Genomic DNA, 18,978 nt, shown 5'->3' on the forward strand with positions numbered 1-18,978 from the left:
GATTAGTTCACTTGAAAATACAGGGATGGAGCACCGTAGAATCATTCAATCCAGGAGGACACAGACAATAAGTGGTAACCATTAGTAACTTCCAATGAGGTCAGGAAAAATGAGAAGTAGCTTGAAATCAGACATTGGAAAAATACTTCTTAAGGTAAAGGTCATGCCATTCTACTCTGGGGGTCACAAATTGGCAGCCAAAACAGGCCAAATGGAATCAAGAGACAAGTTCTGTCTATGTTCTTCTAAAAATGTAGTTTGCCAACATTTAAAAATCAGGAGCTTACACATAAAATTCTAGCTTCTTCTCTTTTAAAAAGAAGATGATGTGGCAGTAGCAGGCCTAGATTCTAATGTGGTGACTGGAGCTGGGTTCACAGAAACTCCATGAGGACAAGGGGTTTGTCTTGTTCAACTCTGTGGTCTCAGCACCAAGGACTATATGTAAAAGGTACTCTATAAATGGTTGAATGAACGGATGAGCAGCAGTTGTCCTCTTTGAACAAGGCCACACTATCCAGGGGACTCCACCACCCAGACTGTCACCTGCCTCCCCTAAAGTCATTTGAGGTTTCTACTTTGCTCAGTGCTGTAATCTTTTCTTTGATTGAGACGCTACATTGCCTCTTGACATGAATTCCCATAGAACCCACTCTAGTGGCTACGAATGCAGGCCTTTGAAGTGAAATGACAATGCAGTAATATTCTTTAAGGATTTTTGTTAATAGTCCAAAAAACAAACTTCCTTTAAAGGTTTGGCATTATAGTTCATCCTGCAGGCAGAAAGCTGTATATGTAGTTTCCCACACTGTCTAAATGCAGTGTTCCTATGAAATCTCTCATAAACCAAAATGGTATGAAGCAAAAAAGTAATTATCATTAATTTACATGGAAAAAATTTTTGAGCATTCCCAGATCCCAAAAATAACCCACCATATTATACCAAATAACACATAAAACCTAAAATAACACTAACATATAGTAAAAGCCAGTGCCGCTCTCTGTGCTCAGAGTGCACACTGCCTCTATAACAGCTCTCTGCAAATAAACACTAACCCCTATTTTCACTTTTGCTTTTTGTCATAGAAGCAAAAATCTGCTTCAGATTTCTTTCAGTTAGCAAAAACAGGTACTAATACAGGTCTTTCATAAAAGCAAATTGGTGGAAAGCAAACTTTCTAAAACCAATGGACACCTATATTTGCTAAAGCTTCTTCGGTGCTTGAACAGGGCAAGGACTTCTGATAGGCTTCAGATCTGAGTGCTTGTATAATCATTCAACAAACACTGAACCTCTTCTAAGTGCTAGTATGACTAATTGCCATGTGATATGTCTCTTGTACCTTGATGTCCAGAGATTTAAACTTTTATTAAATGAATAAATGAGTACTGGGAATCGTTATAGACAATAACTATATTTTGTGACTCTGCTATGTGCCAGATATATACATCCTTAACTATTATTCTTATTTCATAGAAGGTGAAATTGCAACTTAGAGTGGTTAAGAAATAACTCCACAGCAAAGGCCAGTCAGGGATTTGAACTTAGATCTGCTTGGCACCACACCATGTGCATTCCATTATGCAATCAATCTCTCAAATAAGCTGTATTCTTAAGTGTTGTGGGTTCAATAGTGACCTCCAAAAAAGATATGTCCAATTCTAACCTCTGGAACCAGTGAAGGTGATCTTACTTGGGTAGGGGGAGGGAGGAGAATCTTTGCAGGTGTAATTAAAGATCTCAAGGTGAGATCATCCTGGATTTAGGGTGGGCCCGAAATCCAATGACAATTATCCATATGAGGAGGAGAGGACTCACAGACACAGAGCAGAAAAGGTGATGTGAAGACAGGAAGGGATTGTAGTGATGTGTCTATAAGCCAAGGAGTGCCAAGGGTGGCCAGAAGCTAGTTGAGGCATGGAACAGATCCTCTCTCGGACCCTCCAGAAGGAATCAACCCTGTCAATATCTCAGTTTCATATTTCTGGCCTCCACTACTGTGAGAGAAGAAATTTGTTGTTTTAAGTCACCAAGTTTGTGGTAATTTTACAGCAGCCCTAGGGAACTAATATATCAAAACATCCCAGGTCCACTTACTAAAGAAGTTTCCCCCAAAATCTTAGTCTATACAGTTCATAGGGAAGATCAGGCTGTGGTCAGGATCCTATACCTTTACTGGTCTTTCTTACCTCACAGGTTTCCTATTTCCAATCAAGCCTTTCAGCTGGAGTTGTCACACAGCATTACCCAAAAACATGTTCCCATCTCAACAAAAGTGAACTCAACTGAGTATTATATATACTTCATTGGCTTCTTTGAAAACACAGTGAATAGAGGGCCCAGGCTCTCTTCACTGATCATCCAATATGGCACAGTACTTATATGGAGTATAGGAAGAAAGGTATCATTTCTGTGTGGGCAATTCTGGGGGAGCTTCTAGGAGGAAGGCAGGAACTGAGCTGGGTCTTCAAAAGGGACAACAGTAATGATAATCATCACAATGCTATCATTTATTGAGTACCTACAACATGTCACAAGCTGTCCTACTGCCTTGATGTACTTTTCCCACTTTATTCTCCTAGTCACTCCACAATGTAGCTAGCTAGCTAACTATATGACACCTTTGCTTTCCTGAGAAGGAATCTGGGACTTGGAGAGTTAAGGGCCAAGTCCACAGTCACCCAATCAATAAGTAACAGGACTCTGACAGATGAATGCATAAAGTGGTGGGAGAAAGAAGGTCAGGCCAGGCAGAGTGAGCAGCTTGGGGAAGAGGGACGGAGGTGGTAGATGTGGAAGACATGGCTGAACAGTCAGGCTGGAGGGAGAATGTTCTGCAGTTCGGATGCCCTTTCGGGGAGCTTGGCCCTAATCTACTTAGCTGTGTACGAGGTGTGTGAGTACAAGACTGACTGGTTCAAGTCTGTATTTTGGGAGAAAAATGTTGGACCCGGGGATGGAAGTATGGTGAGAAAGAGCGAGAAGACCAGTCTGCCCCTCTCAAATATGGAGGGCCTGAAGGAAGGCAGAGGTGGTGAGACTGGAGAGGATGGGGCAAATGTGAAAGAGATCAGGGAGCAAGACAGTTGGATTGCAGGACAGTTTTCAAAAGGTGACAGCAAGAAAGCTGTCCTGGCTAATGTGGAGGTTTAGAAGGACAAGCAAGGTGTTTTCCACAGCAGAGGACATGGGCCAAAGGCTGGGTGGGTAGCCACAGTGGATTCAGTTTAAAAAAAAAACTGCTCTGTTTTTGCCTCCGTGCCCCTCAAACTTCAGGGATGTCTGCTTAGCAGACGGTGCTGCAGCTCCTGTCTTCTCTCTCTGCCTCTGATGGACTTCCTTCAAGGGAGACTGGTTGGCGTTTAGAGGGTCTATCTTTAAGTTAAATACATGAATAGTCTTCAGCTCTCCAAAGGAAATAGTACACTCTAGGTTTGAATCATGCAGAATGTGTAAACCACTGGCCTGCTTCCCAGAAAGGTCCACCTCACCAGCATCGGGTTGGCCGTGTCTCACAGGCCCAGAACTCAGCACTCGGGTACAGAGTACCCCAAACACTTTCTGCACTTCATCTAGGAAATCATCAAACTCAGATCTGGGAGCGCTTCAGGCTCTTGTGAACGCATTCAGGGCTATCTAGAATTGCCGCCAGTGCCAGTGCACCTTCCTAGTCCCTATGGGCCTGCCCCTGCCATCTCTGAAGGGCCAGACAGTCCTCTCTCCACGCAACCCTAGAAGAAGAGAAAATTTAAGAGTCTGGGACCCACATACCTAGTAGTCAGGGTCTAAGATAATCTGAATTCATACACTTATCTCATTAAGCAGCAGTTAAAAAAGAATGTTAACAAGCACCAAACTAGACTGGAGGCAGAAGACAAGGGTTCAAATCCTGACTCAACCTGTGGTTCTTATTAGCTGTGGGCTTGGAAAAGTCACAGATCTCTGGTGATGGGCCATGCTAGGGTCCTCTGGGTCCACCATGGCTGCAGTTGTGCACCCAGCCCCTGTAGCAGCCAGCACCTGTTTCTCTTTCCTGGAGGACTAGTCTTGAGCTACTAGAGCCCACTCTTGCCTTTTGGAACCCTCAGCCAGTGAAGAGTGGGCATATGAATATGAAAGCCCAACACTCATATCTCTGGGAGGTAACTGCCTCCTCCAGGAGACTATGTTTGAAATCGTTCTCCTGTTAGCACCCCTTTCCCTGTCTTGCTTCCCCTACTCCCCCTGGCTGCCTGGAGCACACCGTTAATAAATCGCTCATATGTGAATCCCGATCACAGCATCTGCTTCCAGGAAGCCCAACCGAAAACGAGTATCTGCTCAAGGCTGTGGTGGAGGAATCATATCTTAAAGCAGCAAGCAGAATATCCATCACGAGGGTCACAACAGGCAAAATCTGGCAAAAAGACATGTTTTGTTTGGCTCACAGAGACTTTAAGAAATGTGACGGGTCTTGCCAACATTTCAAAACAGGGAAATTTCACACAAAAACCCACATCTCCCCTTGTCTTGAAAAATCAGAAGATCCAACTACCCTGAGCCTGCACTCCTGCACAGCAGCACTGGGGGAGGGGGATGGGGGGCGCTGGGGGCTAGTCCCCGCCAACCCACCTACTTGCTCACATCCGTAATTACTGGAGCTGGCAACCTATGGCCCAGCACATATTAAGTACTCAATAAAGTCTGTCAAATCCGAATAAGGCATAGTTTTTCTTGAAAACAATTCAGCTCGAGGGCTGATGGAGAGCAGGGGTGAATAATCGTGTAAGTTCCACTCCAGCTCTTTCCTCATGCCTGGCAAGGCACTGATGTACACTTCCACAAACACTCTTCCGAAAGAAGATGAATCAATGACGAGCGCTGCCATGATAGGAAATTTGTTTGACAGGGAACATGTAATGAAACGAAATAAAATCACTTGTGGTTTCAGTATGCAGGCAAGAAAAACAAAAACAGGTCTTAGTTTCAGATGTTGTTTTATGTTGCCATAAATAAAAGGATGGCTACAGCTCAAAAATGACATTTTAAACATTTCAAAATGTTGACTTGCCTAGCCTGTGTACTTTCTTTTTTTTCTTTAAGAATGATTATAGTTGAAGTCCTTTAAACCAAGGTAGCTGGTAGTAAGTCATTTAAAGAGGCAGAGGTTCCCTTGAGCACTGGAATCCAGCTGTCCAGTCAGGAGTGTTCAGGTCGCTGTCAGATGGCTCAGTATGTGGTACAGAGGGATGGGAGCAGTTGTTACTCAACACCTCAGTTAAGTAGAGGTCAGATAAGAAAGCTCCTGTTTTCTGAGAGAATGCTGTAGGGTACTTCAGGGTACATAATTGAGCAAGGGCCCCAGCTACACCCTGAAACCCATCTGTGCTCTGAAATCCATCCCCTCATTTGCACTGAGTCCATCCATGCTGCCCACAGACTGGTCCAGCACCAATGACTGAGAGTGGCAGGACTAAGGCAGACCCATCTTGGAGGACAAGAATGTCCAACTTTGGCTCTAAGACTCCCTAATAGCCTTGCCCATGCTCCCTTGGAGTAAATTGTCTAAAATGCTTGACTTAACTCTCCCCCCTTCCCCCACCCCCACGCTTATTCACTAAGGCCATACTTGCATTCCTACCCTACACTCTCACAGCCGTCTCTGGCTCCTTCTCCATCCCCTCACACAAGAGTTTCTCCTGATTAAAATCTTTGAAGCCTTAATCCCATCTTGGCATCTGCTTCTCGGAGGACACGTTCTGCATTTGAAAATTCCTACTGCCTCTGTTCAGCAAAATCTGCCTACTTTACCGAATAACCAGACTCCCAGCTTCTGTGTGGTTATGTGAATCCAAAGAAGAAGAAAAAATAACTTTTCAAGAGAATGAGAACTAAGTGCATTAAGAGATTGGATATGGAGTTAAGAGGAGAACAAGAAAAAGAAGGAGCGGAGGGGAGCGGAGGGGAGGAGGGAGAAGGAGGAGACAACTTCTCAGAGTTCCTCCATTGTCACAATTTTATACTCCATAAAAATGGACATGGAGATTCCCGAAACATGACCTATTCACTACTCTAGAAAAAACTCTGAGACTTTGTACATTACCTGACTTGCTCCAGAATCCCAGCTGTTAGATTGCCATTTGAGTAGGAGATGTGCAGTCTCTGAGAGGACTGCTGTCCAAGAAGTCCTATGCGACCACAAAGAAGGCCACACGGTTCTCATTCTCAACACCCCAAACCCAATGTGTCCGACTGTCATTTTGTGGAAAGGCAGAAAAAGAAAAGTACGTGGCCTGTGTGAAATATGTAAACCATGCCTCATAACCAAAGAAAGAAAGAACACAAACTCTCTCTCTCTCTCTCTTTCTCTCCCTCTCTCTCGCTCGCTCGCTCTCTCTCTCTCTCTCTCTTAAGAGAGTTAATGTTAAATGGAAGTCTTCATGCTGGTTACTTATAATTCACAGCAAAATAGAAAAGAGACAAAATCAGCAGTATCGTTTATAAACCCCAGAAAATGAAAGTTTCCAAGCTGTCATAAATAAGGATGGGAGCATTTGCCAAGTCAGAAATTTTGCCAAGTTTGAAATCCACTCAATCCTTATATCTTGGAGCTCAGAAAAGAACACCAACCTTTGGGGACTTGTAATCATTTCTTCTCAGCAAAACTTTTTTGCTTTTCATAAGGAAGTAAAAACAAAAAGCAAAAAATATGATATGGAAAGTTTTTTAAAGGAGTTGAGAGCATTAAAGCACAGTGAGCACTGGGAAGGCAATAATGGCATAAATTGTATTATGTATTGAGATTAATGTCCTATTTAATCAAATAGGACTTAAGAGTATGCAATATTCCTATTCTGTGTGTGTGTGTGTGCGCGCGCGTGTGTGTGTGCAAGCGAGAGAGAGAGAGAGAGAGAGAGAGAGAGAGAGAGAAGAAAGTTGTCTTTCCTTGCTAGTGCCTGTCTCTCACACACATAATCTTTTTCCTAGGCACATATACCACCCTAACAATTAATTTTAATGTGTAAAAATTAAAGAAAGGACAAAGTATATTGTACGGGTTTGTGTTGGGTGGAAAGGGAACTAGAGGAAATCATAATAATTTTTTTTTTTTTAAGATAAAAGGGAGAGAGAAAATAGGTTACAAGAGAGGAGATACTTTTTACCAGTTTATACTGAGTCAAGAAGAATTAGAGCCACAGAAATGAAGTGCAGAGGTCTGATGGCTATCTCGGAGCTCACAGACGGGATCCCCCAAGAGACAAAGAAAGTGCTGACTTCGGAGAAGCAGGGCCAGAGTATGGGTTTTACAGGCAGAAGGGTCTAATTTGTGTGACCTTGGAGAAGTTACCCAACTTTCTAAGCCTTTGTTTCCTCATGTGTGAAATGTAGACAATAACAGCATCAACATTACAGATATTACCATTAGACATATCCTGACCCCTCTCCTTCACTGGAGACATGTTAGTCACCCCAGTGTTCAAACGCACTGAGAAGCCAGCCCACTACCAGCACCAAAGCAATATATGGCATGCAATTTACACAGTGTTTAGAGAAGGAGGATGATGGAGAGGTTTGGGGTCTCCCCCAAATCCAGAAGCCTAAGTAAATGCAGAGAGAAAAATCTGTCAGTGAAGTAATCTTTGCGCAGCCTAAAGCACCCTAATAGGCTATGGCTTGGTTCATTTCAAACCTAGAACTTCCTAAGAAGTAAAACAGTGCTGGTGACTCTTACCACCACCCTCAAGGCTCAAGGGTCTTTAGTGAAATTTCATGAACTTACCTGAAGCTGATTTCTAATCCTTAAAGCAAACAGCCGTGGCCTACGTTTTTATTTAGCAATTCAGCATGAGTAATTACTGCATGATGAGAATTATTAAAAAGAAATGGAAGGTGATGAATAAACACAAAAGAAGTTTCTCCTTGCCTCCTGGGAAACAGAATAAAATTTTTAAAAGAAGAGAGGGAGGAAGAGAACTTATTGTTCATTAGTTTATGATCAGGCAGAGACTTTAATTCAGCAAACAATGGCCCTAGGGTCTTGTGGTGTATGAGATGAGACTTGACCAAATGACTGGAAAATTAGCATGTGCCCTTGGCAATCTCTTTCAGTCACTAGCTGCCAGACGGGACAGTCAGGGACAGGAACGATGACGTGACTGAGCTGCTTAGATGCTGCTCTGTCTCATTGTGTTTCAGAGGCAAGGAGCAGCTCAGGCATTTTCTGTCACCTTGTTCCAATGACTGGATCCTCTTCATGCAGGTGACAGGATGTGTCCTCAAACATACCTTCCCCCCACGCCCCTCTCACTCCACCACCATCAAGGTGGTGTCTCTCTCTACCACTCATCGGAAGTCAGGACGGCCCCAAATGAACAGAAAGTACTCAAGTTCAAGAACAAGAAAATTCACTTTAGAACAATCAAAAACAGCACATCCATTTTCAGTTACAATGGACAAAGCAAACGTGCTCTGGGTTTTCATTAATTAATTGGCACTAAATAGATATTTGATGCAACTTCTGTTTCATGAGGTACAATTTTGAAAGCATGTGCGACTTTCACTACCATGCCCTGTACCTGCAAGTCAGGATCTATAGGGCTTGATTAGTGGCACACATAACTGGGGGGTTTCCTGGGACAGTGTACATCTCCCCAGTGACTAAAGTTCACCTTATAATTCTGTTTTGCCACAATAATAATCTCTGCTCAACTGCTAGTGCTGGTAGGAGTGACCACTGGGGCACTTGCATGTCTCTAAGAGTGTTCTAGGCACCTCGCTGACCTCACCCCACTCCTGGCCCTGCTCAATGGTCCAGCACACATAGAGTAGTTGTTCCGAGTGCAGGCACTCAAGCCAGCCTGCTTGAATTCAAATCCTGGTATTATATTCATTAGCTAGGGAATGTGGGACAAGGGCCCTCAGTCAATTTGTTTCTCAGTTTGCTAACATTTATAATGGAAGCAATATTATCAATGGCCACACAAGCTTATACAGAATTAATTAACACATGAATGAATTAACACATTAATATATGTTTTAATACTAAACCATAACATGTGCTTAATACACAGTGAGAAATCAATACCGTTAACTATTACTGCACGTTTTAGATCAGTGGTAAATCTTACCTCAAAATGTGTTAGCAAAAGTGGTAACAATAGTGTAAGTACTTGAAATTAAGTATTAATAAAACTTCATGCTACTCATTTAAAATTATTTAACAACAACGAAAGCCCACATTACAAAATATTTTAAAGAAATGAAATTTTATTACTTCAAACATGAAGTAGCTCCAACTAGGCTAATTGCGTGTTGCCTATTAGAGCTTTTATGAGAAACTACCTCAGGAAGCAGAAAAGAAAAATCTAGTTATTTGTAACTCATTGCCCGTAAACACTTGAAACAAGTCTTTTCTTTCAAGTAATCTCTCAGCCAATTCATTTGTTACTTTTATTCTTAGCCAAAGATTTTCAGATGGATAATTCAAAAGTTAAAGTGAATGTATACCCCATTCAAGTGATCAAAACTTCTGAATTAATCAAGTGAGAACAAAAGAAGCAGACCACATTTGGGATGTGACCTTCAGTGCTATTTTTTCCCAGAATCCTCAAAGTACAGAGCACTATTCATATTCATGAAATGATCATAATACAGGCCCAAGCATATCACATCTTATTATTTTACCAAAATCAAATCTGAGGTAGAATCAACGAACAAGAATCACCTGGGCAGAGAGAAGGATCTGGCAGCGGAATCACGAAAACTCCTGGGAAAACTCCAAAGTGGCCTTCACAGCTTGGACACATCCAGACTGACTGCATGTGAAATTCCCTTTCATCTAGACTCCATTAGTTGTGTCCACATGATCACCATTATAATCAACACATACAAGAGAATCTGTGTGTGACCCGTGGGCATTTACTGAGGCACACCCAAGAACAGTGCAAACCCAAGTCCTTCAAAGTATTTTATTAGCGAAACCAAGGGCCCCTCATTTGCCAGGCAATGTGCTAAGATCTTTACATGAACCATCTTACTTAACTCTCCTAAGAGCCCAGTGGGGAGGCACTACTACTATTATCATCATCTCATTTTGCAAATGAGGAAACAGGAATGCAGTGGTGAATAACTTTTCCAAGGTTATTTAGCTCATGACGGTAGCTAGGATTCAAACCTGAATAGTCTGTGTCCAGTGCCTACCGCCACAAATGATTACATGGCCTCCAGATGACCGATGCAACCTGTTCTCGGCTCAGCAAATTTAGAAGGGTGTTTAGAAAAAAACACAAGTCACCAGCACTAAACAGGCTTTTAAAAGAAGGTCTGTATACTTGGCTTAAGAAGACATCGGGCCACACTGAGTCAGTGTTTCCAATCGCTAGGTCTTCAATTTGGAGCCAAACCCTTTCAAGATTACCAGAAGTGGGCTAAAATGAATCACAGCTGGTGTCCCACAAACCTTGCTGTTAGGTGCTATTTTAAAAGGGGAAAATGAGGAAAGGACAGTGTGGCCAGCTGGGGGATGAAAACAAAAGAGACATGAAGTGTAGGTACCACTTCATAATAGCTACAGTTCAATAGTATCTTAACGCCATGTCCACTTGTCTTCCTCTCTCTCCCCTTCCATGAAAACACAAGTCATCATGTTATCTGACCACAAAGTCACTTGCAATGCAGGCACAGGGCACCAAGTACACCCTCTCACTGGGACTTAGGTCCTTCCAAGTTTTCAAAATACCAAAGTGTTTTCTCACAAAATGTAGGTTGTTGTTTATTTAATTCTCTTAAACTTTTTCTGTTGTTTTTTTTTTTTAGTGTTGCCTTTTAGCCAAATAAAAATGTAGCCAATGGCAAGAATCAATAAACAATAAAGGTATAATTCACATTGATGGAAACTAAAGCTTCTTTCTGGGGGGAGATTTATTTCAAAATCTATAGTGGGTTTGGGACTCCCCCCAAAACTCTTTATGACATTTCTCACACTCTTTTTTCTAATACCGTTAGTCTTGAATACCACCAACGACACGTGAGATGAACTATGCCTGAGGAAGAAGGGGACCTACACGAGACCCTAGAGAGAATGCAAGACACATGGAAATGAATTATAAAACTTTATTGGCTTGTTAAAAAAAAAAACATGAATAAATTCAGCAAGTACATTTATGATCTATCCATATGTTAAAACAGCACTTAAAAATAAAATAAAAATGATTATCCACTATTTACAAGAAATGGGAAAAGTGACTTTAAAACCTGGAACATTATGGAGAAAATAAAACAGGGCATGAGAATGATTCACAGGCTGTCTATGGATTACAGCAAATGGATTTCAACAAGAAATGAGTGACACTCAAGAATTTGTCTTTCTCTGGAATCTCTTGCTACTTTTTTCGTTTGTTTTTTTTTTCCTTTTCAACTTTATATGACAAATAAAATTGTAAAATATTTAAAGTGTGCGACATGATGATTTGACACACATATACATCATGCATAGACCCTCTTTCTATTTCACAGTTATGCTCCATTGATAAATGGACTGTCTTAAAATAAAGGTGGTAAAAAACCTTTTCTTTGCTTCTCACACATTTTTTTCTGTGAAAACTAAGACTCCAGACATACTCAATAGCAACCTATCTTGGATACCTACTAATGATTATCCCAAGGCTCCACTGTAACATTAGCCTGAGTTAAACTCAAGAGTGATCTCACTGTCAAAATCAGATGTCTGGGAAGTTCCTTTGGCCCCGAAGACCAAAACAAGGAAATGGGCTGACTTGAGTGGAAAGCTGCCTTCTGTGACAGCAGTTTTTATGTCACTTTCTGGGCTGGGAATTCTGTTAACTTAATTCAGTCTGGCAGCACCCCACAGAAAGTTACATTCATGCTCTGTCCAGGAGAGTCCTTAACCTACCCATGTGCCCTTGAATAAACCTGACATGGCCCACAGGCCATGGTGTGTGAACACAGCAAGACACACTTAATAGGAAGACTGCTTCTGTCCTAGTTTCCTTGAGGAGTCAAGTCCACTGACTGGCACAGCCCCAGAGGGCTCCACTGACCTCTACTAGACAGGAATGGCACAGCCCACCAGGCCAGATTCAGCTACCCTGTGAGAACCCTGGATTATATGGAATCAATTCTCTTCAGCTGCTCCCCCTCTGTATCCAGAGTCTTGACAAAACGCGGTGAAATGAGCTTCTCCTGTTGTGTGAGGAAACTGGATGGAAACCAAGGGAGGAGTTCTAGACAGAAAGCACCAGAGTAGGAGAAAGTGTAAATTATCCGCTCTCTGATGAAATGAGAGAAGAGTTAGTTCAGGTCTCCTTTAGTGCTTTGATTCGAATTTGCAATGGGGAAGGTGTATGCAGAGCAACCAATAAAGCAAATAAAAATAAACTCTGTCATGGAGTCTAGAGAGGGAAAGAAAGAGGAGGAGAAGGGAAGAGAAAAAGGAGGACGAGAGAAGAAAGAAGGGAGGATGGAGAAGGGAGGGGAAGAGAGAAAAAGGTCAGGGATTTTAAGCAAATAAAAAGAAAAGAAAGAGAAAACAGGAGAGCCTCCATCATGGCAGCCTAATAATGGCAGCCTCTGCTCTGTCTGAGGAGGGGTTTCAAGTCCTAACAACTCTGGGTGTAATTCAGGATAACTTGAAGGGTTGGAGCCCCAAACAGGCTCCCTCTGTGCTCTGTTATGGGCTGATGCTGGGATTGTTTAGTTCTAGTCTTTGCTCTCCACTTTTGGGTCAAAATGAAATCAGTCTCTGCTGGAGATCAGGAGTAAAAACCCCTGAATTGTCTTTAAAGTATGTGGCGATTCGTTTTTCCTGTTGAGAGATAGACCTTCTTTGGCCTCAGACTGATGCCTCATGTGACAAAAGTGGGAGTCCCTTAGTCTATCTCAGCTGCCTTGTAGGGTCTCGGGGGGACCTGAGGCAAGATACAGGGCTTGAACCACGCCTCTTGAAGATGACACACCTGTTTTCCATTTACCATTGGCCACACCAGTACATTAAGGACACCTGCGAAAAGGAGCTGTGTGCTTTCCCCTGAACTTGGTGGCACCTGAGCGGGCCAGGTGACATGGACACTGGTGAAAGGAAAATCACATCAAACAAAACAGGGAGAAAGGACTCACTGGGTGGCCTCTGGCCACATGGAAATGGGGCTGGTTGGGGTATGAAAGGCAAACAATGCTGCAAGAGAGTCCCAGGCAGGGAGAGTAAGCCACGTTCCCAGCTGGCAGAAGGCACAGGAGAGCCCCAGGATCACTGAGGTGCTTAACTCAGTGGTGATACAGCTTTCAATGGCGATGCCGGGAAGTGTTTTTGCAAAGGAAAGACAGAAGGATACAGTGAGAGAACAATGATTTTGCTTTAAGACAAAAGTAACAAACTGGCAGCCCACAGACCTGTTTTGTTGGCCTACATAACATTTTAAAAATAACCAAGCCAACTTTTTAAAAATAGAGACATTTCACATAAAAGTCCAGGTTTCAAGTTTCTCTTAAAGAGTCAGAAGCTTTGGAAACCTGGGCCCACATTCCCAGGAGGCAGGAGTTGGCTGGGGCTTGGTGACAGCTGTCCCTCTGGTGGGGCGGGTGTTCACTCACCCAGTGCACAGCTTTCATTTAGGGTACCTGCCTGGTCCTGAAATGCCATGTCCTTGCTGGAGGGCGACAGATGTGATTTCAGCAAAAATGCTGCTTGTCCGTTTCCAATGTTACGAAAACACATGTTGCATGTCATTAGGAAGCTCGATAAAGATTTCTTGTAGGGGCATTAAAAGAAAAAGAATGAAAGGGGGTGGTCTAGAGTATAGACACGAGAAGCTATGTTACTCATTGTGGTCTTCAGAGACTTTAAAAAAATGAAAAGCGAAGAAGTCAAGAACCATATGAAACAATTTTCTAACAGCCTGCTGTTTTCATCGTTCCCTAGGAGATGTCAACTGCTGTTTGATATATTAAATTGCCTTATCTGTCCACTTCTCTCCATTTTAAAACAAAAATCTACCCTGCCATTCGTCTAGCTGTTGAGTACAAATATCCTTTTTCCCCCTTTTGGGTCTGGGAAACTTATAAAAATAGTCCTTAAACAATTCATCACCTTTTTATGGCTCTGTGGAACAACATAAAAGCTTTAAAAAAAAAAAATTGAATGGCCGATACTTAAGAACCACAGCCATCCTGACTGCTTCTGCCTGGCTTACGGTTTGAATTTCACTTCTCTTTCAGGGTTCAGGGTTTCTGCAATTAGCTGGCCTTGTTGTAAATCAACACCTTTGAAAAAGATCAAAATCTAAGCAGTGACAGGAACTGTCATTTAGCAACGCACAAGAAAATGGCAATTCAGAGATATTCAGACCTCCCTACACCAAGGGCCAGCTGCTCTCACACTCAAATGTTTTACTGGAAAGAAAACTTTTGAGAAAGAGGAGCCTGTTTATGCTTTGCCCCTTTTGGGCCTGAGTTTGGAATAGCCAAGTTAAATGCTGTAATCCATAGGACTCTGGAATGTCGGCATCAAGCAATACCATATTTAGTGGCTAATGTAAAGGACAGAGTACAAAATATTCATCATGGATAATCTTTTTATATCGAATGGTGCCTAAATGGATCCTGGTTTATTAAGATGAATGCCTTGGTTACACGGGATTCAAAACAACATTTCCAAACATGTTAGACTAGTTAAAAATCTATAAATCCTTATTGCCGAACTGCCAAATTTGAGAAACTATTTCCAAAAAGGAATTAAAAAAAAAAAAGTCAATAAGTTTCCAATTCAGCCATGGCTTCCACGTGCATGCCTTCACAGTCAGAGCCGATTGTATTGTCAAAGGAAAAGCTCCAGGCCTGGCTCCGAAGGCCGCCTAACAAGAAAGGTGTGTGGCGAGGTGGGCCAGGGGCAGACAAACCTGTCTTTGGGACAGGGATCTTACCTGGAGCAGACTGAGCAAAGTGTACAAAGGTCGCTGCAATGGCCAAGTGAGTGAGACAGAGGACCATGGTAAGACTAAGGCAGGGATGCAGGATTCTGTAGCTGTAAAGCTGCCCTCTCAGCAATGAAGCTGGGCAATAGAAAGCACATATTCATTAGTGACCTGCCACCTCTGTGCTGCTGGGGTCAGGCAAAGCTGTCCTGCCCGTGAAAACCCAGCAATAGTGTAGTGTGTTGTAGGGGGACTGTCCTACTCACAATATCATCTCCTGCTCACAGCAGGCCAGCCATTTTGCTCACAGGCCTTTTCAGAGTAAAAAAGCTGCAGTTCTGTCATGGGAACAGCATGAGATGCTGTGGCCTTGTCACTGGGCAAACTTCTAAAAAGCAGGTGGATCACAGAGGGCAAATAAAAGGATATATGCACAATATGCATAAATTTATTTCACTCTTAGTTGTTCTGAAACTGACTATACTTAATCTAAATCTACAGCCCCCCTCCACGCCCCCCACCCCACATAAACAAATAGCTTCTCTTTTTTTTTTTTTTTGCCATTAAGGAAACTTTGAGGAAATCATTAGCGTTGACTGCATGACTCTGGGCCTTATTGTCAGTGAAGGAAAGAACCTCTCAGTGACATCACCAAGTCCCCACAACAGCGACTGTGCTGTAGATGAAAAAATGAAATTTTCTGAATTCAATACTGATTAAACAACAGAAGACGATGCTAAACATATGTTAAATGGAGATTACAGCTTAGTGTGCACTTACACCTGTCCCTAAATTTAGATATTTTTTTACTTTCTAGTTCATCTTTAATAAACAGAAACAATAACATCAAATACATTTCCAGTAGAGTCAAATAGCACATCTTTCAGAGGACAAGCACAATCCAATGGAATTTCATTTCAATTCCGTATTTGAACGATTGTAAGAACAAAACGAAAGCATTAATTTAAGATGTTTTCTTGAGTTTCTGCTTAGCTGCCTGTGAGCTGCCTCAGCACTGGCGTTCCCCAATCACAGCTCACGACATCGGCAGGCTCCGTGCAGCACTCCTGCAAACACCGCCCATTTCTACCAGAAAAACCCAGATAAGCAGTACTTCCCGGGAGAAGCCAATGCCAGTCCCAAGAGTCCAGCTTAGAAGGCAGCATCAACCAACAAGCACCACAGCCCCTCTCTCTGTCTTTGCCTTTATTTCAGCTACCCATCCAGTGGGATCTTATGAAACAAAACAAAACCTAAAAGAAACACAAAATAAAACATAAGTCATGCTCAAAAGAAAAATCAACGGAAATTAACATACAAGTACAATCGCTTTTAAAAGAACATAATAAATAAACATCAAAATCAAGACACGACATGGACTACATTTTAAAACATAAAGCAATGTATAATAACAGAACAGAAATTGGGAGAAAATGTGCATCTCATTATTGAGCAACTTAGTTTTAAACTCAAAACCAATTTTATATGGCACATGAAGCATGGGAAAGAAACATAAAGGATTTCTGCACACAGCTCCATCCACAACTGTATCAGATATTAACCCTTTAATTTAAGGAAGAGAAATCGGTGAACAATATAGATGACCACTGAAGAATCTTTATGTATAAGGACAAAAATAAAACTCAACAACAAATATCTCCCCAAAATCTTAATTATTTTTATCTGCCTAATTTTAATAACTGTCTGGATTTAATTGGTGAAATACTGAACTACACACAGATTTCAGTTCTTTTTATAATTAACTAATTGCCTAAATTTAATCAAGCACAACAGCATATATATGACACATACATATATAGAGATGTAATACGCATTAACTAATTGCCTAAATTTAATCAAGCACAACAGCATATATATGACACATACATATATAGAGATGTAATATGCATTATATCACATATGATATATAGCATACAACATGTAGTATGTTGCATGTATATATTATGTGTATAAGACATAGTTTATATGTATGTTACATGCAATATATATAAAACATAATATATGTAATACTTAATATTAACTCTGCAAACATTTCCTGAGCACAGACCAAATCATAGTCACTGTAAGAGATGATACACAATTAAAGAAAATGGAGTTCCTTGACCTCAATACTTCATCGTCCAGCAGATGGGAAAAGGTAATTAAACAACTTCCACAATAAATAATGGCTAATCTACTTCGTGCCAGGCTCTCTTCTAAGCTCTTTGTCCAAAGTAGCTCTTTTAATTTTGCAATACCCTATAAAACAGGTTCTATTATTGCTCCCTCTTTACTGGTGAGAAAACTGAGGCCCAGACAGTGAAGCAGCTTGCTCAAGGTCTGACAGCTGGTGTGCGATGGAGCTCAGATTCCAACTCAGAAAATCAAATTCCACGGCCACCCTGCCATGTTCCTGTGCAGGGAAGACAAACTCTCTCTGAACTTGCTCATGAAAACCCAGCTGGAACAAGGAAGATTCTATTACATATAATTCTGTGTACAATTTGCATGACTCTTCATCAGATTCATAAGTGATAAAATAGATGGCATTGTGGTAGAAACCGCCAAGATGTTTTCAAGTTCAGCTTTGGGAGGCGCTTCTAAACCCAGCCCTCCAGACTCTCGATCTTCCTCAACCTGGTGTCTGGTCTGCCAAGTGCTGGTGTCATCTGCCTCCAGAGCTGTAATTACCACCACCAATCTGTATCATCATTTACAACAACACTACGGAGCTTACTTCCATGGCATTTCTGTCTCCTGCCCTTCCAAGTCTCTTGGTATGGACGCCAAACACAGTTTATGGATTTAATCACCCACAAAGCACTGAGAATTTAGAAGGTATGTTGTGACACTGATTAGTTCTCCTTCGTATCTGTTTCTATTCTCTAAAAGTTTAGCCTCCAGGCAAACACAAGCCGTACTGGTTTAGAAGCACTATGGTATATCATACGAGCGCGCCAAATTAACCACTGAACACCTTAATTATTCCATCAGGTTTGAAGAGGGTGACTCTCAAATTCCTTCCTAGTGAAACAATAGGATTAATAATGGGATGTTAAGTTTGCCAACAAAAACAGGAAAAACTTGGATACAAATAGAAGGCATCACTCCCAGACAAAAAGATTTCTTGACTCAATGTACTTGTTTCTCTGCACACACAATTTTGAAAGGCATTTGATTAAAAAATAATAATAACAAAAAGATTGAATGGCAAATGCAAGCCTTATTTCCAATGGGTTTACGGCACAGGAACCCTAAGAGTTTACTGCTGTCAGAATGTCTACAGCAGGAACCAGGCCATTCTTCTTTTGCTTCCGTTTGGCATTTTTCTCTCCAACGCTCCTCCAAGCTCTTTCATATTACAATTGGAAAACAGTTTTGCTCTGCTAGATGCAATTCTTTTGGACTGCCATTTACTCAGGGTGCAACGGCATTTGCCCCTATTTAGAGTGATATCGGGTATCTCTCATTAACCTCCTTCTGCTTTGCCTTTTGTGATGTATCCCTCTCAAAGAAGCATACCTCAGTTCCAAATGCCCATATGATAAAAACAAGTAAAGCCACCATAAAAACACATGCAGTCTACAGCCATGCCACCCTAAACAAGCCTGATCCCGTCTGATCTCGGAAGCTAAGCAGGGTCAGTCCTGCTTAGTACTTGGCTGGGAGACCATCTAGGAAGTCCAGGTGCTGTAGGCACAAAAAATTTTTTTAAAAAAGGGATTGTAAGCTGACAAGATCCTTGCAATCTGTGAGGTCAACCAAAGGTTACCTCAACTAAAATAAAATAAAATAAAATAAAATAAAATAAAATAAAATAAAATAAAAAATAAGTCTAAAAAAAAAAATACATGCAATATCTTCCTTGTGAGAAAATGCCAGCCTGTTACAAGGATCAGCAATATGCAAAGTCTGCATTCAAACCATCGCTACTACCACCCCTCACCTCAAGGAAGGCAGGTCGGCCTCCACTCAATACCCTTTATCTTCAAACATTGTTGATACACTAAAGATACGCCATCAAATATTGAAAAATCAGTTTGATTTAAAGATTTGAATCTAAGGAAATGT

General features: G+C 41.6%; 1 protein-coding gene and 1 pseudogene across 9 annotated transcripts in view; one reads left to right on the plus strand and one right to left on the minus strand.

The window, feature by feature from the left end:
- Positions 1–18,978, minus strand: part of NTRK2 (neurotrophic receptor tyrosine kinase 2) — a 319,040-nt gene that overhangs the window by 173,309 nt on the left and 126,753 nt on the right. For 2 of the 9 annotated variants that reach the window (XM_039875647.1, XM_039875646.1), the window contains one exon: positions 11,079–16,160. The exons of the other annotated variants lie outside the window; for them this stretch is intronic. In XM_039875647.1, the coding sequence (XP_039731581.1) occupies positions 16,123–16,160 (38 nt within the window). In that variant the 3' untranslated portion in view covers positions 11,079–16,122. Of the gene's footprint in view, positions 1–11,078; positions 16,161–18,978 lie in introns of those variants that run through there. 9 annotated transcript variants of the gene reach the window in all.
- LOC120613044 (uncharacterized) lies at positions 18,488–18,606 on the plus strand (annotated as a pseudogene).

This window comes from Pteropus medius, unplaced genomic scaffold (genome assembly GCF_902729225.1).
Source record: "Pteropus medius unplaced genomic scaffold, Ma_sr-lr_union100, whole genome shotgun sequence".
Classification (NCBI taxonomy): domain Eukaryota; kingdom Metazoa; phylum Chordata; class Mammalia; order Chiroptera; family Pteropodidae; genus Pteropus; species Pteropus medius.